Source organism: Myxocyprinus asiaticus, chromosome 16 (genome assembly GCF_019703515.2).
Source record: "Myxocyprinus asiaticus isolate MX2 ecotype Aquarium Trade chromosome 16, UBuf_Myxa_2, whole genome shotgun sequence".
In the NCBI taxonomy this organism is placed as follows: domain Eukaryota; kingdom Metazoa; phylum Chordata; class Actinopteri; order Cypriniformes; family Catostomidae; genus Myxocyprinus; species Myxocyprinus asiaticus.
Window position 1 is genome coordinate 3,552,501 of NC_059359.1, and position 24,153 is coordinate 3,576,653.

The following is a 24,153-nucleotide window of genomic DNA, read 5'->3' on the forward strand; positions in this document are numbered from 1 at the left end:
AGTATGCCATACCAAACACAGCATGAGTTTTGACATGCTGCATCTGGCATGGTCAGTGGACGCCAGAGTACCGTGGTTTCTGTGTCCAGTTCTGTACCTCTGATTGGCTGAATAAAAACTTCCGGTTGTGTTTGTAAGGGCTTTGACTCTCTGGAACAACATCATCAGATTAATGCACCACTGGGACTGTTTGACATTTAACGCTCTCCCAGTTGGCAATAATCTATTGTGTAGTTAGAAAGCACCTCTGAATGCACCACTGCTTTCCATGTATAGAACATATGTCAACAGTACCACGTGTTGTTTTAAACAGGATGAGAACTGATATGGATATGGTATAAGGATGTGTGCAGAGAAAGAGAGATGATGTATGAGATATAATCGTACAGAGTTAAGACTATAAAATTAGTTTAACAAACTAACAATGAACAATAATATTTCAGCACTTAATCTTGGTTAATGTTAAACTAACATTTAACAAATACTAATGTATTTTTAAGTTGTATATGTCAACAGTAGTAAATGCATTATGAACTAACATGAATTAATAATAAATATATAATAATCTAAATTAACAAAGATTAATAGTTGCTGTAAAAATTTTGTTGATTGTTAGTTCATGATATCTAAAGCATTTTACTAATGTTAACACATAGAACCTTATTGTTAAGTGTTACCATTATTCTTAACTACATCAACTTCGGATACTAGTGTAATTAATGCTAGCCTACTTTTGTAGTTTGGGCAAATGAATATGCTCATCAATAAATATGAAAATGCCCAGTAAGTCCAATGTAATACAAAACAGTCAAATACAATGACCAATAAGAAAACAAAGGATCAAATCATGTATTTGTCTTGAGAAAGCTTCAAGTGACTGATAATCCATTAGCTTTTTTCAGTGCACAGGGTCATTTCAATATTTAGAAGAATCAGATATATTGCCAGGTGTGCTTACACATGCAAGGAATTTGTCTTGGTGACAGGAGCTTCCAGTGTACAACAATACAATACAGCAATAAAAATTTTTTTTTTTTTTAAATAAAGATAGAATAAAAAAGAAAATGTAATAGAAATTACAGTATACACAACAAGACAAAATATATATGCGCACACACAAACACACACACACACACACACACATATATATTATACACAGTGCAAATACAAATCTGTTATATACAGTGCAAGGGAATGTAATGGCAGAAGAGGTAGGATGTGTTGGATAATATAAAAAGACTAAGCTGTGAACTGCACATAATTATTGCTCAATGGGGCAGTTATAACTGTTCATGACATGGATACAGTGCTAAGAGAAAAAATAAAGTTGGTCCCTGTGCAGTGTGACTTGCACCACCTACGGGTCGATGAATTTAGCCCAGCGCGCTCACAATGTGTCTTCACACGATTCTCTCAGTCTTTCCCTTCTGTTGCTCTGATGCCTGCATCTCCTGGAAAGGGCAAAACAGGCAGAAATTAAAAGAATAAAACGCATGAAACTCAAACACGTCACATGATATGCACATTTTCTTGTAAATCAATTAGATAAGAAAGCATGTGCTAAGAATAGAGAAGTGCTTAGAATAATGATAGTTCTGCAGACTGATCTCGCTGTTAATTCGGTGACAGTAGGTCAAAAGTTTTGCTACTGAAATCAGTCTGTGCTTACTGAAATTCAAACCACTGCCCCAAGTGGCCGAATCTGGAAGTGTTGTTAAACATATGGGCATGAGTGAGCTCCAGTTTAGGTCCACAGGGTGGTGCCAAAAGAGTTGTATTTTTAGTTGTAAATGGTGTAATACAGTCAACAGGTATGCATATTTTATTAACCCCACTTCCTAAACCTAACCTTAAGTGGATTCATTAAAATCACTTGAAAGGGTTAATTAAAGCTGAAGCACTTTAGCAGCAACAAAAAAGCTTTAAATACAACAAACAAATCAACTGAAAATATACATCTGGAACACCTGCTATGACTTTCTCTTTTTCCTCTCATGAGTTTGCATACCTGTACTTCCATTCAAACACATGCAAATGCAGGAGAGCAGAAACACAAGTTTTCTCTTTTGCTGTGCACCATAGTTAAAGTTTAATGAACTTTGATGTGCATATTCTTCTAGCTAAAAGACATTTGACCAACAGAGGACCTAAACATCACACATTGACCATTTGGCTGAAAAGCAAACATGGTAGAAACTCTTATTTTGCAGGTTTAAGGGAAGCTGGATGGTTTGCAACATTACTGAAGTAGATGAAATGAAGTAGTGTGTAATTTTGCACCACTAGTGACACCAAACGTAATTGCAAAACTAATGGTTTCCCGAACACTTCTCGAATCTTCCACTGTTCAGATTAGAGGTAGACCGATATATCGGTGCTAATAGTTGCTTTTTGGGGCTATCGGTTAGTGGAAAAATCTATGCTGATATTTGCAGATCATTTTTATTTTTTCGTTCCTCTGTGGGCAGCGTTGGAAGAGTCTACATTTAGAACGGCTTGGTTCTACAGTATTCTACAGCGGTCTCTAGAGGTGAAATAAAAACAATCACGGAGGGATTTGATGTATCTAATTCTTTCACGATCACACATTTTTTTCATTTCAATGCATATTTTGTTATTTTGATAATTTAATCATGTGTTCTAAACTGAAGCGATGGCATGCAAAGAAAAATACTACTATATAGAAATGTCCCCCGTGGGCACATCGTGTCTCCGACTTCATATCTTGTGAATAATACTAAAAAACCTCATCAGGTGAAATGTATAAATACAGAACCCTTCATCTGGTGTTTATATAGGCTATAAAAGCTTAATTTGGTGAATACTTAAATATAGAGGACTGTAATGGAGCCAAGTCTCCATTTCAAAATAAGAATCCCCAGTGTGTTTTGGGCATGTTTACAGTTAAAAGTCCTGCATTATGCAACAAATCATTTTATTCTGGTTATTATTGAGATTTTGGATAAACAATAATCTGCATCTGGGATTTTAGCCTCTATGTCTGTGCCCATCATAGTAAGGAAAGTCTAAGAATTTTTTTTAACCATCTATAAATAGATTTTAAAAACTATCAGCCGATTAATCTGTTATCGGCCAGTTATCGGTACCTGCAAAATATACTTTTTGAACTCTAGTTCAGATCCTTATCCAAACTGAAACCTCTAGTTGAGACACGCACAAATCTATAAATAGATTTTAAAAACTATCGGCCGATTAATCTGTTATCAGTACCTGCAAAATTTACTTTTTGACCACTAGTTCAGATCCTGCTCCAAACTGAAACCTCTAGTTGAGACACACACAAATCTATAAATAGATTTTAAAAACTATCGGCGATTAATCTGTTATCAGTACCTGCAAAATTTACTTTTTGACCTCTAGTTCAGATCCTGCTCCAATCTGAAACCTCTAGTTGAGACACACACAAATCTATAAATAGATTTTAAAAACTATCGGCCGATTAATCTGTTATCAGTACCTGCAAAATATACTTTTTGACTTCTAGTTCAGATCCTGCTCCAAACTGAAACCTCTAGCTGAGACACACAAATATATAAATAGATTTTAAAAACTATCGGCCGATTAATCTGTTATCAGTACCTGCAAAATTTACTTTTTGACCACTAGTTCAGATCCTGCTCCAAACTGAAACCTCTAGTTGAGACACACACAAATCTATAAATAGATTTTAAAAACTATCGGCCGATTAATCTGTTATCAGTACCTGGAAAATATACTTTTTGACCTCTAGTTCAGATCCTGCTCCAAACTGAAACCTCTAGCTGAGACACACAAATATATAAATAGATTTTAAAAACTATCGGCCGATTAATCTGTTATCAGTACCTGCAAAATTTACTTTTTGACCTCTAGTTCAGATCCTGCTCCAAACTGAAACCTCTAGTTGAGACACACACAAATCTATAAATAGATTTTAAAAACTATCGGCCGATTAATCTGTTATCAGTACCTGCAAAATATACTTTTTGACCTCTAGTTCAGATCCTGCTCCAAACTGAAACCTCTAGCTGAGACACACAAATATATAAATAGATTTTAAAAACTATCGGCCGATTAATCTGTTATCAGTACCTGCAAAATTTACTTTTTGACCACTAGTTCAGATCCTGCTCCAAACTGAAACCTCTAGTTGAGACACACACAAATCTATAAATAGATTTTAAAAACTATCGGCCGATTAATCTGTTATCAGTACCTGCAAAATTTACTTTTTGACCTCTAGTTCAGATCCTGCTCCAAACTGAAACCTCTAGTTGAGACACACAAATCTATATATAGATTTTAAAAACTATCGGCTGATTAATCTGTTATCAGTACCTGCAAAATTTACTTTTTGACCTCTAGTTCAGATCCTGCTCCAAACTGAAACCTCTAGTTGAGACACACACACATCTATAAATAGATTTTAAAAACTATCGGCCGATTAATCTGTTATCAGTACCTGCAAAATATACTTTTTGACCTCTAGTTCAGATCCTGCTCCAAACTGAAACCTCTAGTTGAGACACACACAAATCTATAAATAGATTTTAAAAACTATCGGCCGATTTATCTGTTATCGGTCAGTTATCGATACCTGAAGAATCCACTTTTTGAACTCCAAACACACATCTCTGGTTAAGCAACACACATCACCTTTTATTACTTGTACATTATCATTTATTCAAAACAGAAGCCCTAGACTAGAGCATACTGACATATCTTATTCCCCATATTTTGTTGCAGGATCTAAATTAGTCTAGTCTAGTGTGACCACACCTTAAAAAACAATGTAGTTTACAGCCTCTTATTATTGCTTTGACAGACAGTTTCTCTTTGTTGATGGTTTGAGATGACTGACAGTGACTATGATAAGATATTTACTTTTGGCGTGGCCTTATCTAATTGAATACGAGTTAAAAGAGTGTTCCAGTTTCAAAATAAGTTAAGCTCTATTAACAGCATTTGTGGCATGTTGATTTACACAGAAAATAATATCGACCGCACTTAGAATGCAAGTACATGGGGCCAGGCAATAAACATAAAAATATTCACTGTTTTAAAAGTAACATGGGACAAGTCAAAACTTTTCTTGGTGGTAACCAACATTATGCCACAAATGCTGTTTATAGAGCTTAACTTGTGATACTAATGTACCTCCATAGTTGAATCTCCAAACATGTGACCACCAGCAGCAGCAGTATTAAACACAGAACAACAGCAGTTGTGGCTCTGTTTTTCCTCGGGCATGGCTCTAAAACAAACACACACACCATATTAGTGTGGCTGTTATTAAACACATTTCAGGCAATTCATCAACTTCTCAAGCAGTAACAGCTGTTATGTGTATTAAGCATAACGAACAGTAATAATTAACTTTTCCTAAAATGAATGACATATTACTTACGTAATTCAGATATAACATGTTTTATAAACCTCACAACCCCTTTATAGCCTCAAAAACAGGTAAACATTAGACTTTGTCCTGCTCATATTGTACTCCAAAATCAAAAGAAACTAATAAGGAACTATATTTAGCATATATAAAATGAAGCAAATTTTTTTTTTTTTTTTTTTTTTTTGTGTGAGATTATTTTACTGACACTTATGCACAATTTCCCTCCCAATTCTCATTAAGGCAATGCAAAAAAGATGGCCGTAATGATGTACTCCTCCCTTGGGACAGATGTTTTTTTTTTATTTTTAACATGTGATATAGTTCTTAATATTATATTATTGTTCTAGTTATACATATTTTTGCAAGTTGATGTTAATTAAATTTACTTACTTAGGGTAAGAGGTAATAAATTCTCAGTCTTGAGATTTTGTTCTACTGAATTGATTAAATTAACACATTTAACAAACAGATGAGACGCAATTTGTTTAAATGGCCAAAAAAAAGTTGCTCTCATAAAAGTAAAAAATGCCCTTGGAAATCAAATCCAGGGCCAAATATTGTTCCTTAATGCGCACTGTAAAAAAATGTCCATAATTTTTATAGTAAAATGTAAAAATAATACAGTAAAAAAAAAAATTTCGTTGGTTGTAAAAATTACTATATATTTAACAAGAGAATTCATGTAATTTTAAGGTAAAATATTGTGTTTGTTGGAAGTAAAAAGTATCATTTTACCATATGATTAACGCTGAAAAATTAACAAGTTAATACATGTACTTTTTACTGTAAACTATTGTTAAAAAAATGGTGAAAAACAATAATTGGGTGTTCCCAGAAGTCCCTGCGTGACCCCTCCCATTTCATTATATTTAGTTATGTTTCTTCTTTTTTTAAATAACAGTTATGTACATTTGGGTGTTCTGTTACATTTAATATATTTTATTGAATGTTTATAACATTATTTTAGTGTAACGTGTTAACCTGATGGTGTTTTGTGTTTCTGAGAATAAAAATGATTGCTCCTGGAAGGATCACTCTTGATGAATGTCGTCATGTGTAACAATACATTTTAAAGTGAAGAGCAGACTTTTATAGTTCCAGAAGGATAGTATAACAAGTTTATATCAGTTAATATAATAAACGGTAGTGAACCGTAAAATATACAAGCATCAGAATTTCATCCCATAAAGCTTGAAACATGGTCACCGTATTTTTTTAAAGGTTCATTTCTGGAAACCTCAGCTGTCAGTATACTGTAAATGTAATTTTTTTTTTTTTTTATATATACAGTGACTGACTGCCTTTCATGTTTGCTGATATACTGCAATACAGTAACAAAAACAATTTTTTGAATGTCTTATGGTAATGAGAATCATTGAAAACAGTGGGAATAGTAAAGTAGAACATTCAGACGCATTCAGTGAAACGGTTATGAGAAATGGGGGATGAAAATGTGCTTAAGTTTACTGAAAATAAAGTCACAATGCAAAAAATCCTAATAGTCCTTAATGCAGGCTTCATTGTCTTGATGCAAAATATGATTTCATTTTTTTTTTTTTTTTTGATTTGCGGTTAAATATAACTAGGAAACAACCTGGCAACCGCACAAAAATGCACTAAAAACCATTCAAAAGCACTTTAACAAATTTCCTTGCATCCGCCTAGAACACCCTAGCATCTTGGTGGTGAATACTGCACAGACAAGCACCACAGTTGGTAAGCATTGCTCTATAATTGTTTGGGTTTGATTGTCAGTGTTGTACCTGCAGTGTAGGTTGCAGAACTCTGGCCCAGTTTGTTGCTCACCACACAGGTGAAGTGTCCACAGAAGGTGCTGGAGACATACAGAGATGTTCCATCTGCAGACACATGACCCACTGTCTCTGTCACAGCCGCTTGCTCGTGCAGCCAGGTGAAGGTGGGCTCAGTGCCCCACGCCTCCAAACAGTGCAGAATGCAGTGAGACACATTCACCATCACTGATACATGATTCACTGCCACTGACACACACACAAACATAAAACACTTAAAGGAATAGTTCACCAAAATTGAAAATTCTCCCATCATTTACTCACCCTCATGCCATCCCAGATGTGTATGACTTTCTTTCTTGTGCTGAACACAAATGAAGATTTTTAGAAGAATATCTCAGCTCTGTAGGTCTATACAATGCAAGTAAATGGTGACCAAAACTTTGAAACTTTAAAAATAACATACAGAAAGTGAAAGTGGAGATCTATAGTAAAAAAGGACTTCAATATTGATCTGTTTCTCACCCACACCCATCATATCGCTTCTTAACATATAGTTTTAACCACTGGAGTCGTATGCATTACTTATATGCTGCCTTTAAGTGATTTTTAAAGCTTCAAAATTCTGGCCACCATTTACTTGTACTCTATGGACTTACAGAGCTGAGATATTCTTCTAAAAATCTTCATTTGTGTTCTGCAGAAGAAAGTCATTCACATCGGTTTGGAACAATATCAGAGTGAGTAAACGACAGTGAAAGTTTAGAAGTGTTAAAGTTTTAGAAAAGTTTTGGTTCTGTGTAAAATAATTTCTGCATGAGAGCTTTTGTTGTTAATATGCTGCAGTGAAACTCAGCAGTAAAATCGGAATATTGCATAAGCAATTAGCGAATAAAGTTAATGCATTCACGTGAATTGCTGAGGCAAAGTCACATGACTTTTTAATGCGCATCTATATCACTATAGAAATTCTATGGAAATATACGATGTAAATGCATTTCTGTAATAGATTATGTGTGTGTCATGTTACCGAATAAAACTTGTATCCACCTCAAGTAAGCATATACGTTTTCTATGTGCATTTTGGAAAGTTTATTTGCATCTTGGTGATTCCATCAAGCATTTTATATGTGATATCTAACAATGTGCATAAAAAATATGTGAATGGAAACCCGACTAATCAACACATAATGCAACACCACCTATGCAGTTTAATGGACCCTTTTCACATTTCCAGAACGTTTTGGAAAGTGGATGTAAACTATAGAGGGGTAATCTTCAATAGTGGTGAATGCAACACCACAGCAAATATTTTTGCATGCCATTTGCTCCAATAGCAAAAGAAAAATTCCACTATAATGTTTCCACAACTTTCCAAATGAGGAAAAAATAGAGACGGATTCCAACAGTCAGAAGAAATATGTCAAATTTACTGTCACTCCCTCGTCGCAGCAGCAGAAACTAGTTTTGTTTTGTTAAAGGTGCTATAAGTGATTTTAGCCGTTCTAGAATTTCCACAAACTGAAACGTTGGATTAGCCACACCCCCTCTTTCCAAAACCCCCACTCCAAATATACCAAATTAACTTTTAAAACTGATATCAAGCAGAAATGGTTCACAAAAAAAACAACAGTAGCAAAATAGCGCCCTCAACTGACAACTGTTATGAGCAACATGGCTTAAAAATGGCATTAAGCCTCAATATTTCGCTGCAACTACAATACTATGAGAACGCGCTAAATGATTGACAGGCAGAAAGCGTAAGAGACCGCGGACACATTTTTGTTTGCTGTTTACAAAGTCTAGAGCTGTCACAGAGACCGGTGAGATATCTCATGACACTTATTTCATTAATATCTTTCAGGGAGTATGGAAAAAAAAAAGAAATCATACATTTCCATGGGAGACATTTAGGCCAAGTCTACACTAATTCATTTAAGTTTGAAACCGTTTTCTAATGTCATCATTTTCCAAAATAAGCGGTTTCAAAATGCTCCGTTTTCGGTGGTACGTCAACGTTACGAAATAAATGCGTTTCAAGCGAAAACATATTAGAGTGGACGTGGCCTCAATATTTGAATGTCCCCCATGATTTGCATAGTAAATATAGTGCTGCCTTGTAAGCACAGTAATGAGTTATAAATGAATGAAGAGATTTTAGAGCATCTTACAATACTCGTCAACGGTTTGCTGTGTCGAACGTCTCTGCCCTGATTGGTTTGTGACTGTAACTGTATATACGCCGCTGTCCGATGGTTGATAATCTCTGATCTTCAGCATGGCTCCTTGTTGTTCCACAATCGCCCTCCCATCAGAGATTTTACCAGGAAACTCGGCAACTGTTGAATTCTTTCTAGAATTCTTGGCCTGTCTGTCCCACGTCACTTTGGTAATACGTTCACCATCAAGCAGGTCAATTTGTGCCTGTAGGTTCAAATTATGGCCTTTGATGACATGTATTGGCTGCTGGTTTGTGAAGTGTACAGACAAACACTGGCCGCTCCAAAACACTGAGGAATAACAGTGACAAAAACATGTTATAAAACGGATAGTTCCAACTGTAAATTCTGACTGGATGAGCCACGTATGAAGCCATCGTAAAATGACGATAAATGCAAATCTGTGATGGCAAATTCTTTAATTACACTGCTTTAACATTGTGTCGGAATTAATGCAATTACAAGATGACAGCTTGGATATTCTATTAAAGTTGTTCATGTCTTCAGACCTCAGAAATATTTGCTTTATGGCAACACTTTTAATGCTAAAATGGATCCATGCGTGGCTTTGTTGTTGATTACAGCGAAATTCATAATTTACCTAAATGTTTAAGGAAAAAGAAAGCACTCCAGGTAGCACAGGCTATAATACAATGCATCATAATGTGCAAGCTGCTACAGTATTTTGCTTGACAGCCGTAAATAGCTTACTGTTGTACAACTGAACTGTATTACTTTTCTGAGGTATTGTATATTATCATTAATAAAATAACAGCGATTAATTGCATTAGAGTGATTTTACCACAGAAAAAGGGTATTCTAAGGCACAATTCAAAGCCCATTAATCATGGTAAAATTACTGTAACCCACAGCCTCAAGTGGTTTGTTGCTTTTATACTGTAAAACAGTGTCAACAGCTATATTATATTGAACACCAATGTTCAATAAATTGAAATTCTTTTGCTAAGTAGTGTTGTTCATTAGCTTAACTGTGTATTGTTTATGGTTCCCAAACAAGGTAAATATTGATTGACCACTAATTTGAATACTGGGGGACATGCTCACATGGATGTTACAGCACTGCTTGGGACAACGGTCAATTATACTCTAAACCCATTTCCACCACGTCAAATGAAAAAAAAAAAAAAAATCAAGCACACAAGTCAAATATTTTGAGATACTATGTATATATTTTGAATTAGTATCTCCTTATTTTGACATACTGTCTCATTATTTTAAGATATTATCTTGTTATTTTGAGATAGTATGTCAAAATAATGATATGCTATCTTATTATTTAAGAGTTAATGACTCAAACAATGACTTGTGTGCTGCATTTTTTTTTCATTTGGCGTGACGGGCTTCCATAATTATACAATTTTGCGTACGTACAAAAATATGTCACTATAGAATGCCGTCATTGACCAGTCAAAGTATTCAAGAGAGCTGTGTAATAAAGAAACAATCTACATAAATAGGCTTATAGAAACACCGGATGTGTGATTAACTGACTTCTCTCTAGACAAGTTTAAGACTTAAAACTCACAGTAGACTTGTAAAAGTAGGACAGTCCAAATAAATTGCAGTAGTTGCAGTTCCATGTCACCTGCATGAAGAAGAAAAGCTGAAAGACTGATATTTGAAATATACTTCTTGCGACTTAAGGTCACACACACACACATACACATTATAGACACTTTTTATAACTTTATGAGTGACATCACGATAAAATTAATTGGAGTCAGAGCAGAGCACAGCATTTATACAGTAAATGTATATAACTCACCACTTTACATGTCCTTGAAGAGATGCTTATGTATAGAAAAGAAATTAAACTAGACCAAAGCACCAAAAGTAAACATGCTTCAGTTCTGTTCCCTTTTTCGCTCAGCATGTCGGGTTTACCACTTCTTTAGGCATCACCTTATTTTTTTCAAGAGGGTGAATTTCCTTTTTTCTTTTCCTGTGTTGTAAAGTCACTATTGTCTCTTTCTTCGAGCAAATATTTCTATACTAAAACCCTCCCTCAAGGTTCCCACACCTTTTGACCAATGAAATTCCACGAATTTACCATTTGTTTATGATTACGGGATAATTATTTTTCTGTAACACTTTCTATGAAGCCCATATTTATAATGCATTGTAAAGGCTTTATACATGCATTATACTGCATTCATAATGTCTCATAAAACACTTTTTAATAAATTATAACTTCTCATAAATAATTATAACAGTTGCATCATATTATAAAATGCATCATAAATATGAGCTTCATAGAAAGTGTTACCTTATTTAAAAAAAAAAAAAAAAAAAAAAAAAAATCCTGTTCTGTTTGGGGTCTGAAGGTTCGCACTGCCACAACAAACACAATCTAATGTTGAATTTAACTGCTGGACTTACTATGTTGCAAAACATAACATTTGTCATTTTCACACTGCCGCAACAAATGACAAAAGTGTTGACACATTTTGGGAGGGGCTAGCAAACTACCCTGAGTTGCCAAGGCCATTTTAATAGCTCAAAAATATACTTAGATACACAAGAAAAAAATAGAAGATCATGTTATATTTGAACGGCCTCTATGTAAACATGCGCCAGACAAACGTCTTTAACGATTGTGACACATCTTGCTATTTTTCTCATGCCATGAGTCACATTTCAGCTCACCTTTTAAAACGTGCCAGGAGACCCGTTTTCATCTTCATTCTGTCTAGCTGTTTTTGTTTTCCTGTTTCAGTAGCATACCTAAAATTAAAGTCTTATAGCTTGACAAAAAAATTAAAACAAGGGGATCACATGTTTGGTATCATTGTAAAGTAAGCTTTTCAAATGTTTTAATGATATAGATTATTACATTCGGAGACTCTCTGCCTAAGAAACTGATAAGAAAATAAAAATTAAAAAAAGAGCCAAAAATTTAGCTTTTTTCTTATTTGACATTATATATCTCTGGGTGTAAAGAAGGTGGCTCCAAAAACTGCTTTTGTTTTGTTCCCAATCATGTCAACTGTTTCTGAGGAAAATTTTGTGTTGATATGACAGAGCAAACAAAGGATATTGCATTACAAAAATAATTTATCATAGTATCCAAAAATGTCTCCAAGTGTCCAAAAGCCTCTCCAAACAAACAAAACATAATAATTGTACATAAGAACTAATTACACATGCAAACACAACAATGACTAAAGGTTTGCATAGCATGCAGACATGATTTTAGTCATGAGATTTCACAGAATGAGTTTCATTCTGTGCCATTTGAGTCATCATTGAGTCTGTGTCATGTATTTGGCGCCATCTCCTGGTGGCCATATGAAACATTGTGCTTCATGTGGATTATCTAATGATCTATGCATCCGATTACCTTGTGCATAGGCTCGTTTGAAAGATAATCACCTCCTCTAAGTAATGTTATGTGATATTTTATGTTCCATTTATGCTGCATGAAGGTATAAGTGAAAAAGCAGCACATAAGCAACACCAACATAATTGTCAAAGACATATACTTAGCTATCACTCGCTATATTTGTTTCTGTGAGTAAAACAAATAGGCTGGTTGAATTCTACTCTTTGAGAGCTTTCCAATAACATATGATACATGGATATTTGATGAGTTTGATGTTTTTACTGATTGCAATAATATAAACAATGCATTAAAAAAAATATATATTTATCAAAACAGCAAAATTCAAAGCACTTGTTCAGTTTTGGTCATAATGCCTACATGCATTGGAAAGTAGATATTCTAAGCTTTCAAATGATACCTATTCTCTGTTAGTCAAGACTGCAATTATTAATATTTTGCTGATTATTTTTGTTCTCGCAGGCCCATTCAAGCTTAAAGGGTTAAGCAGCAGCCAGTTGCGACAAACCCCATATTACACTTTTAAGTGAAATCAAATTACAAATGGATGACTTACTAAGCTAGAATATGAGAATGCATTTGAACACACATCAGCTTTAAGGCGTATGTTGCAGTTGGGCCCAGATTGATACTTCATGACTTTTCCTAATCTTTTGTCAGCTTTGTAATACAACAGAGAGTTAAATCCTCAATAATATCTGCCTACTGGGTTTTGAATGGTCCAGAGGAACATATTAAAATAATATAAATGGAAAATAAATGTTTATGTAAATATCATTACTATTATTATAACTAAAGGTCGATCGATAGTGGATTTTGCCGATACCGATAACTAAGGTGGTGGGAAAGGCCGATAACTGATTAATCGGTAGATAGTTTTTAAAATGTATTTATAGAAATGTAAAAAAAAAAAAAGTCTTATTCTTTCTATATTATGGCGGGCTTTATTTAGAGTCCAAAATGAATAAAATCCCAGATGCAGATTTTTTTTTTCCAACCAAAATCCCAATAAAAACCAGACAAAATGTAAGATTTGGTACATAACGCGGGACTTTTAAGCCTAAACATGCCCGAAACACACCGTGGACTCTTATTTTGAAATGACAAAATTATAAAAAAAAAAACCTATCGGCAACTATCGACATATAACCGATAGATCCAAAAAACCAACTATTGGCACCGATTAATTGGTAAAACCGATATATCGGTCTACCCCTAATTATAACACATGAAACATTGGAGTCTCTGGTACCCTAAAACAAATCTCAAAAGAACATAATGATGAACATTTTATAGAAATGGCTCAAAGAGCCATTTTAGCTGATGAAATGTTTTAGGGCTAACCCTAAATTTTCCTGATATTTCCAGGTTACACCATGAATGATTGTCCCGCTCTATTACCACCCTTTCTGGTATGAATCACACTCTCAATATCAGTTTTTAAACTTTTATTTTCTTTGGACACTTGAACACCAGTGTCAAAATATGATTACATAGCAGGCTGACAGAAGAACAACTGAGGAAGAAATATAAGTCTTTCACAAAATATACAGTTCTTTTAAGACTATAACTTATGTTGTAAACCAAAAAAAAGCATAAGGCAAAAAACAAAAAAAACATTTTCTCAAATCACATTCTGTCATTTTAAAAGAAATGCTCTAATTTTAAGTAGAATCACTGTCCAGGCCTTTCTAATAGAAGATAAAGTAAAACCAAATCAGTTGAGAGGATCACTGTAATGCAGCACCAACATAAAAATCTAAATAAATAACCATCACAATAAATTATTATTATTATTTTTTTTTTTACATATTTACAAGTAAAAATAAAAGAATAATTGAAATAAAATAAAATCTGCTCTGTGAGTGTAACATGAGGACTCAATTAGGCACGGCCACCTCCACATCTGTAGGTACGTACAAATGCCGTTTTCTGCTTCTCATCATGAAAAGTACACTGAAATAAAAAAGTTTATGTAAGAATAACTGTAAGTATAAGCTGGGCGATATAGCTAAATAGACAATATCTCTATATTTTGACCTTTTGACAATATTCAATATATATATTTATTTATTTTCTGAAAAGGCTTGAAAGTATGTATTCACCCTCATGTTGTTACAAAACCATTTGACCATTTGAACTTTTTTAAAACAAAAAGAGATGTTAGGAAAAATGTCAAAGGGATAGTTCATCCAAAAATGAAAATTCAGTCATTGTTTACTCACCCCTGTGTTGTTATTACCCTATATGACTTTCTTTCTTTTTCTTAACACAAAGGGGAAATTGTGAAAAAATGTTGTGCTCAGTGATGTCATACAATGGCAGTTTATGGTGACCACCTCTTCAAGCTTCAAAAGAACACAAAAGTATAATTCAGAAGTCTAATAAATTATTCCATGAGACTCATGATTGTTATGAAAGCATACGATACGATTTGATGAGACAAACAAACAAAAATCTAATGTATTATTTAGTGAAAATGTTCACTGACCGTTGATCTCCTGTGCGCATGTTCATGATAGGGTACGAGAGCAACAGCTCACGCAGCGCCCTCACGACATTGGGGCGTTCAAGCGGAAACTCATTTGTCACACCGCTGTGGGAGGCGTTTAGAGGAGCATTTAAATATGAGGATGCTACATGTAAAACCTAAATTAATGTGACATTAAAATGTGTTATCAATGACTTTATGCCTCATTCTATGAGTACAATTCACATGAGATCAGTAAAAGATGCTGTTTTAACCACTCGATGATGATTTTAAATAATATATATGCAGTAGAAAATGTTTAATTTGTCTTGTTTACATTATGAATTCATGATGCTTATGCGCTAACATGCAATATTCGGTCATAATATCGCCAATTACACTCTGTTATTTTAATTTATGATCACATTGATACAACTGCAAAGATGGGTGTATAAACGTGTAATAATGTGCAAAATACCGACAAAATTATGACAGGAATCTTTTACTTTGGGCAGATGTGTGAATGGCTTTCGCTGCAGATGGCAAGAGTGAATGGGCACTTGAGAGTATTTGAGTATAATTGATTCCTTTTGTAGACTAATTAAACAAAACAAAAAACAAAAATCACACAACATGTTCTTGCACGCAGGTGTGTTCATGTTGAATACTGACTGAAAAACGTAAACAAAGTAGTAGGTGGAGCTTCAGGTCACACCTACCGACGACATGAACCGATGGCAGTAAGAAGGTGTTTAGCAGCCGGTTAGAAGTTTTCTAAAAGTTCGCCAAGGCGAGCTGTTCCAAACCACCGAAACGAACGCAAAAACAGTCTTTATGGCCAGATTTTGCTCTAAATGACATCATACTCGTTCGTTCTTCGATTTCCCATGAAGTATATCTGGGCCTTGAGACTAAACATTCTGCCTTCTGTGTTCCACTGAAAAAGTCATATAGTTTTAAGCAACATAAGGGAGAGTAAATGACAGACTTTAGATTTTTTATCATCTTCCTTGTGTTCATTTAGAGAATTTTTTTTATGTAATCTTTTATAGGCACTTACAAATGAACTTATGCCATTTTTGCTGCATCAGAGCCACTTTTAAAACATCTGTGTCATTGCTTTCAAGATCGTGAAACGAGTCTATTAATGCACATAATAATGGTCAAACGAAAAGTGCATTCAAAAGATTTCAATATTGAAAATTGTATATAGCCAGCAAAATCATTGTGAATAATGAGTCTTCAATAGAACAAGACTGAGGTCTTACCAAGCTACAAAAAGCAATGCTAATGCAACTCCAGCTGCAATCAGTCCCTTACAACATGGCAAATAGCTGGAAGAAGTCTGAGTTTCTGAGGACAAACACACAATACACAGCAGTCACAAACAACCTGAAGGCATGCTGAATGACATTATTAAAATCAAAATATAAGAAATATGTTATGTTCCTAATGAGCTTTTGCTGTCACATTTTAAAGCCGCATCCTAACTGAAAGGGAACATCTTAAGTGACTGATTTAGAACAATCTACATAGACAGCATTTCATACAGCATCACACAAATAGCTCCTCAGACGAGAGACACAACTGGGCCGTTGACAAACAAGGTTGTCCCAGATGATAAAAATGAGAAATCTTTTAAAAATAGAGTTCATAGAAATGTAATCTTTGTGTCCATTTTGGTTTCACACATTTTTGAGAAACATTTATAGGATTTTCAACCAAACATGACATAACCCTGAGACCAAAGCGTGACTGCGGTGTGCATTTTCCATTTCCCTCTTCGATTTGTGTCTAGTAGCACCTAATAAACATGCAAATAAATAAATTAAATAAAAATCAAATAAGCAAATAAGTTGAGAAATTGTAAATAATACCAAGCTATAGAAAGTCAGATTTTTTTAATCAAATAGTTTATGATGTTTCCAGGAGTGTTGATTATTCATATTTTTGAGACATTACATCATAATTATCATAATTAATTCTGATACAAAGTAATGTCCAGCATCATCCAATCACTGCCAACCATGTTAAAATAAAATGATACATTATAAATTCTGAATCTATGTACTGATTATCATTGTCACATGTCTGTCAAACATGTTGAGTGATCCAAACATCATCTGCAGCCTGAAACTGAACTTTTGATCAGATTTTAGGAGTGAATGCACTTAACTGCATAGAGAGCTATAGGATGCTCCCTTGCTCCCTATTTAGTGAATGACTTAACCTCCAGTGTGCTGTCTGTCTGCACTGATCTCAGAACAGTTCGAAATGCACCTTATTTTCATCCTAACTCCATATAACGCCTCTGAAAGCAACATTGTCCAGTTTTTTGGATGAACCCATTTATTCTCAATGTGATAATGCACAGTAAATATAAGATTTCTAAGGAAAAAATGTGCTAAAGTACACATTAGTGTACATTGCGTTTAGCAGCGTGGTGTTTCACGATAAATCGTTCAAATTTGAAAAATGGCATATCGGATGAAACTAGAGACTCTAATCTTTTGACTCAAACAGGTTTTAATGAAAAAACATAATACGGTTTCTTACCAGATGCAGTTTTGTTGCCGCTTCTCCCAAAGAGAAAAATATCTGGCTGTCTGTCACTATAGTTAGGGGCGTTAAATGTACTTAACTATCATGAAAATGCAAAAAATCCTAATGGTCCTAAAGACAGGCTTATTTTCTTTATGCAAAATGTAATTGCTTCCTTTTCTTTTGATTTCATGGTGCAATCTGACCAGGACGTATTCGTGATGTTTTAAAATACCTTTTGATGTCTCATAATGTGTAGTCACTGTTCCAAGACTGCTGTGGGTGATGCAGGTGTAGTTATCTCCTTTGACCTGTGAGATGTTTAGTCTTCTGCCATTTGCTAACAGGGCAGTTTGAGTGGTTACCTCAACGCCATCAACAAACCACAAGAACTGAGGGGTATCCCACTGCGCAACGTCATTTGTATCCACAAAACACTCCAACAGGTTTACAATGGACACCTTCAGAGGTTGCTCTAAAACAACAGCAGGAAATGTGTGGGCTGTTTATGCATCTCTATGAACATATTTATTTTGCTCATTGTCACAAAATCAACCCTAATGTAAAGCAGAGAGGTCATACAGTTTGATGGTCATTATATAATTTTTTTATGACCAATCACGATCAAGAATTCCAGAGAGTTGTGCAATAAGACATCATAAAGCTGCAGACATAAGAATGAGTAAAATGCCCTTTAACTGCAAGACATGTCAACTATCTGCAAAGGAAATACAGATCTGCTAATCTAGTTTTCTGAAATCTTCATTGTGAGCACACTTTAAATTGAGCTATAGCTTTGCATGCACAGAAAATATGCAAAGCATCTTGTAAAGGTCAGAATTTGCATAGTTTCACTGAAACCCATCCTTACATACCCATCATTCGCACTTCTATGGAGTCGTGCTGCTGGTCTCCATTACTGTCTGTTACTGTAACTTTGTAGGTGCCAAAGTCACCTCTCGAAATATTTGTTATCCGCAGAAGTGCATTATCCTTCTCCAAAGATATCCTTTTGTCATGAACAGTCCCTGATATTCTGATATTCTCCTTTTCTCTCTCGTGGTCCCACGTCACCATGTCTATCTTATCCTCTGGGTTCTTCTGAAATACGGCCTCCAAAACCAGGGTTTTTCCAAGCGCCACGTAGAGGGGCCGCCCGGTTTTAAAGTTTACCGATATTTCTCCATGAACAAACACCGGCACTGTTGACAATGAGTAAAATACGATTAGTTTCTGGGCAGTTGATAAATGGACAACAATGTTTTTTCAACATACAGATTTTAGGTTAAACTTAATTTAAGGGAAAGTGTAGATTTTAGGTGCTTTTTAGGTGCTGCTGTGTGACAAGTGAATTTTTAAAAGTACAAATATTCCATGTTGTAAAGCTTCAACTTATTTCATGCTTATTTACAGTGCATCCGGAAAGTAATTCACAGCGCTTCATTTTTTCCACATTTTGTTATGTTACAGCCTTATTCCAAAATGGATTAAATTCATTATTTTCCTCAAAATTCTACAAACAATACCCCATAATGACAATGTGAAAGAAGTTTGTTTGAAATCTTTGCAAATTTATTAAAAATAAAAACGAAAAAAATCACATGTACATAAGTATTCACAGCCTTTGCCATGACACTCAAAATTGAGCTCAGGTGCATCCTGTTTCCACTGATCATCCTTGAGATGTTTCTACAACTTGATTGGAGTCCACCTGTGGTAAATTCAGTTGATTGGACATGATTTGGAAAGGCACACACCTGTCTATATAAGGTCCCACAGTTAACAGTGCATGTCAGAGCACAAACCAAGACATGAAGTCCAAGGAATTGTCTGTAGACCTCCGAGACAGGATTGTATCGAGGCACAGATCTGGGGAAGGGTACAGAAACATTTCTGCAGCATTGAAGGTCCCAATGAGCACAGTGGCCTCCATCATCTGTAAATGGAAGAAGTTTGGAACCACCAGGACTCTTCCTAGAGCTGGCTGCCTGGCCAAACTGTGTGATCGGGGGAGAAGGGCCTTAGTCAGGGAGGTGAACAAGAACCCGATGGTCACTCTGACAGAGCTCCAGCATTTCTCTGTGGAGAGAGGAGAACCTTCCAGAAGAACAACCATCTCTGCAGCACTCCACCAATCAGGCCTATATGGTAGAGTGGCCAGACGGAAGCCACTCCTCAGTAAAAGGCACATGACAGCCCGCCTGGAGTTTGCCAAAAGGCACCTGAAGGACTCTCAGACCATGAGAAACAAAGACTGAACTCTTTGGCCTGAATGGCAAGTGGAATGTCTGGAGGAAACCAGGCACCGCTCATCACCTGGCCAATACCATCCCTACAGTGAAGCATGGTGGTGGCAGCATCATGCTGTGGGGATGTTTTTCAGCGGCAGGAACTGGGAGACTAGTCAGGATCGAGGGAAAGATGAATGCAGCAATGTACAGAGACATCCTTGATGAAAACCTGCTCCAGAGCGCTCTGGACCTCAGACTGGGGCGAAGGTTCATCTTCCAACAGGACAACGACCCTAAGCACACAGCCAAAATAACAAAGGAGTGGCTCCGGGACAACTCTGTGAATGTCCTTGAGTGGCCCAGCCAGAGCCCAGACTTGAACCCGATTGAACATCTCTGGAGAGATCTGAAAATGGCTGTACACCGATGCTCCCCATCCAACCTGATGGAGCTTGAGAGGTCCTGCAAAGTAGAATGGGAGAAACTGCCCAAAAATAGGTGTGCCAAGCTTGTAGCATCATACTCAAAACGGCTCGAGGCTGTAATTGGTGCCAAAGGTGCTTCCACAAAGTATTGAGCAAAGGCTGTGAATACTTTCCGGATGCACTGTATGCTGGAAATATGCGTTTCTATTACGTGTAGGATGCAGCACACAGCAGGACTGAATAAATGAATATGGAAGTTGTTCCACATAAACATAAAGGGGTAAAACTCTCTTTTCTTGAACATACAAGCTTTAAAATGACTTATTAAAGGAATATTCCATGTTCAGTGCAAGTTAAGCTCAATCAACAGCATTTGTGACATAATGCCAATTACCACAATATTAGTTTGACTCATCCCTCCTTTAAAAAAAAGCAAAAATCGAGGTTACAGTGAGGCACTTACAATGGAAGTGAATGGGGCCAATTTTTGGAGGGTTTAAAGGGAGAAATGTGAAGCTTATAATTTTGTTAAAGCACTTACATAAATGTTTCTGTTAAAAAAATCATGCATTATTGAGCTGTAAAGTTGTTTAAATCATTTTTATGGTTATTTTAGGGTTTAAAGGTTTATGGTGTTACATCGTCATGTCAACGAAGTTGTAAAATTGGATAACTTTACACAGAAAAGGTAAGCGATTTTCACACACTAAAAGTTTACGTCTTATGGCTATATATTTGAAACAGTGAGTATTTTAAAGTTTACAGATTGGCCTTATTCACTTCCTTTGTAAGTGCCTCACTGCAACACAGATTTTTTTTATTTATTTTTTTTTAAGAAAAGACTGGACAAGTTAAAATGAATTGTTGTGGTAATCATCATGCCACAAATGCTGCCAATTGAGCTTAACTTAATTTAACTTCACGCGGAATACTCCTTTAACTTCCTGTTGGGGTACTGATAAGCAGCATTATAGCATGGCTCTCGATTCTGATTGGTCAATGGCGCCATCTAGTGGTCTGATATTGCTCTGTAACAACCGCAGCTCCACGTATCGGACTGCTCATCCGAGCTCTGCAAGCCACCTTTACTGCTTCTGGGATCACTGTGTGATCTCTACAAGCAGGCTAATTAAATCATTTCAACTCTAATCAATGTTTCATGTGCATTATTTAGCATGCTGTCTTGTAATATAGGGTTGAACGATATGACGATGTAATCAGATATCGACGACGTCTTACAAAGATCCCGATGCCGATTGCGAACAGATGATGATTGACAATATAAGGGAAGTCGCCAGGTATATTAAACAGTGACCAGGGTGTAAAATCACAGTCCGAATCCAGAATCCAGTCCACAAGCTCCTCGTCCAAATGTATTTAATGCGCGGGTAATTTTGCTCATCTACCCGCAACAGGCGGGCGACAAGAAATGCTGTTAGTCACAAAGACATGCGCTTAAAGAAACACACTTTTTTATATTTATAAGAACAGACAAAATAGGGGCCTGGGTAGCTCAGCGAGTATTGACGCTGACTATCACCCCTGGAGTCGCGAGTTTGAATCCAGGGCGTGCTGAGTGACTCCAGCCAGGTCTCCTAAGCAACCAAATTGGCTCGGTTGCTAGGGAGGGTAGAGTCACATGGGGTAACCTCCTCGTGGTCGTGATTAATGGTTCTTGCTCTCAATGGGGCACGTGGTAAGCCTTTCTCGTGGAACAAGCGCATGTAAAGCGTTTTCACTCTTTTTTTCTCTGTTTCATTCGTCTGAAAACTGTTTGCAAGAATAATGTCGTCTATGAGAATGCTGAAAATGATCTCTGATCATCTCAGGAGGTGCTGTTAGTTTAGTTTGCTTTATTTCCATGTGGTTGGCATGCATTGTGAATGCAACTCTGCAGGTTCAGTAATATATATCTTTGCATTAAAGAAACAAAGATGAAAGTGATTAAATCATAGAGCAATGCAAGACACGTTCACCTTGAACATAAAATTGAGTTTTAATTTATTTTCTTTTGGCAGCATTAACTGTATTAATAAAACACAATACAAACACAAATTTGATAAGAACACACATTTGGCAGCATTATTTTGGGAACACAAAGGAATTTATTTTGATTAGAATTTTTTTATTTTTTATTTTAATGTTTATGAAGAAAATCTGCTCTTTGCTGTCCAGCCAAATGGAGGAAATAGAATAGAAGAAATTCCTTTTTTCTCTGAAAACAATAAAATGACATGTGATGTCAACTGGCCATAATTTATGGAGGTTTTAGCTTTATAGAGTCAATAAAATCAGATAACTCACTCATGCACAGAATCCACACCAGCCTCCATAACCCCATCACACCTGACAATTTAAAGAAAATTAAGGAGAAAATTTGATAAATACGTATTATCTCTCTCTCTCTCTCTCTCTCTCTGCATTGTTTACTTATGATTAACTCGTTCAACAAGACACTTGTTTTGACTTTTGTTTGTTATCTATCTATCTATATAAATATATATATATATATATATACACACACACTTACTTTGAATTTCGAGACTTAAATACCGCGTCCTTTGTTCGTGATGAGTTCTTGTTAATATAAACGAAATTAGTTTTACGCAAAAATCTTTTAACTGATCAGTATTCGTCCTTCTACCGTGTCCGAGCTCCACCTGTATTCCAGAGAACTGGTTATGTGACTCTTACCAGAGATTATTTAGCAGAGACGGGCCACTTCAATTAAAATTGGAACGCCCAACGGTCAATGGCTGTAGAAAGGAAGTCCCGCCTTACAATTAAGAGAATAAATCCCCCTTTAAGATACAGACATCACCTGTCAATCAACTAGAACGCGCGTGCGCATTAGCTATACAAGCCTGGAAAATTGCGTTTTTTTAGCGTAATATGAGGAAAAGTCTCAAAATTAATGATTCCAGCATTGTCAGATTTTACTGCTGATGTGAAATATGTTCCTTGATCGTAATCTTGACCAACCATTTTTTAGATTTTGGTCTTTCTCCATTCAAGTAGATAAGAGCTGCACTGGCATGACTGGAAATAGCCTCCCGAGAGAGTTCAAAAGATGGCCGACAGTGGACTGACTTGTTAGAAAGACTTTGCTTTCACTCAGAGTAAGCAGATAACCTCAACTTTCGGTTTCAAAAACCGAGGTAACTTTTAGGGTATAGTAACTTTCTCTCTGAACATAACCTGCTCCGGAGAGAGTCATACCTATGTCCCCAGGGTCCTATGTTCCCCACATTTATAGGGTCCTATGTTTCCCAGATTTATAGGGTACTATGTCCCCAGGATCCTATGTTACCCACATTTATAGGGTCTTATGTCCCCAGGATCCTATGTTCCCCACATTTATAGGGTCCTATATTCCCAGGGTCCTATGTTCCCCACATTTATAGAATCCTATGTTCCCCACATTTATAGGGTCCTATATTCCCAGGGTCCTATGTTCCCCACATTTATAGGATCCTATGTTCCCCACATTTATAGGGTCCTATATTCCCAGGGTCCTATGTTCCCCACATTTATAGGATCCTATGTTCCCCACATTTATAGGATCCTATGTTCCCCACATTTATAGGGTCCTATATTCCCAGGGTCCTATGTTCCCCACATTTATAGAATCCTATGTTCCCCACATTTATAGGGTCCTATGTCCCCAGGGTTCTATGTTCCCCACATTTATAGGGTCCTATATTCCCAGGGTCCTATGTTCCCAACATTTATAGGGTCCTATGTTCCCCACATTTAT

At 35.9% G+C, this 24,153-nt stretch overlaps 2 protein-coding genes across 2 annotated transcripts in view; both read right to left on the reverse strand.

Moving 5' to 3' along the window:
* LOC127454311 (uncharacterized) overlaps positions 1–11,607 on the reverse strand; it is a 14,460-nt gene extending 2,853 nt beyond the window's left edge. Inside the window, exons 1-6 of the mRNA XM_051721426.1 lie at positions 11,155–11,607; positions 10,915–10,974; positions 9,321–9,659; positions 7,162–7,398; positions 5,158–5,254; positions 1–1,451 (exon numbers count right to left, since the gene is read on the reverse strand). The exon at positions 1–1,451 is cut by the window's left edge and continues 2,853 nt beyond it. Coding sequence (XP_051577386.1) covers positions 1,388–1,451; positions 5,158–5,254; positions 7,162–7,398; positions 9,321–9,659; positions 10,915–10,969 — 792 coding nt within the window. The 5' untranslated portion in view covers positions 10,970–10,974; positions 11,155–11,607 and the 3' untranslated portion in view covers positions 1–1,387. The remainder of the gene's footprint in view (positions 1,452–5,157; positions 5,255–7,161; positions 7,399–9,320; positions 9,660–10,914; positions 10,975–11,154) is intronic.
* A 2,525-nt stretch (positions 11,608–14,132) lies between these two features.
* On the reverse strand, positions 14,133–23,072 carry LOC127454318 (uncharacterized). Its single transcript, XM_051721433.1, has 6 exons — positions 22,927–23,072; positions 22,701–22,742; positions 18,616–18,942; positions 17,976–18,215; positions 16,468–16,552; positions 14,133–14,685 (listed from the first exon to the last, which is right to left on the reverse strand). The coding sequence occupies exons 2-6, from the start codon at positions 22,735–22,737 to the stop codon at positions 14,610–14,612; spliced, it is 765 nt and encodes a 254-aa protein (XP_051577393.1). The 5' UTR covers positions 22,738–22,742; positions 22,927–23,072; the 3' UTR covers positions 14,133–14,609.
* Between the last annotated feature and the right edge of the window lie 1,081 nt (positions 23,073–24,153).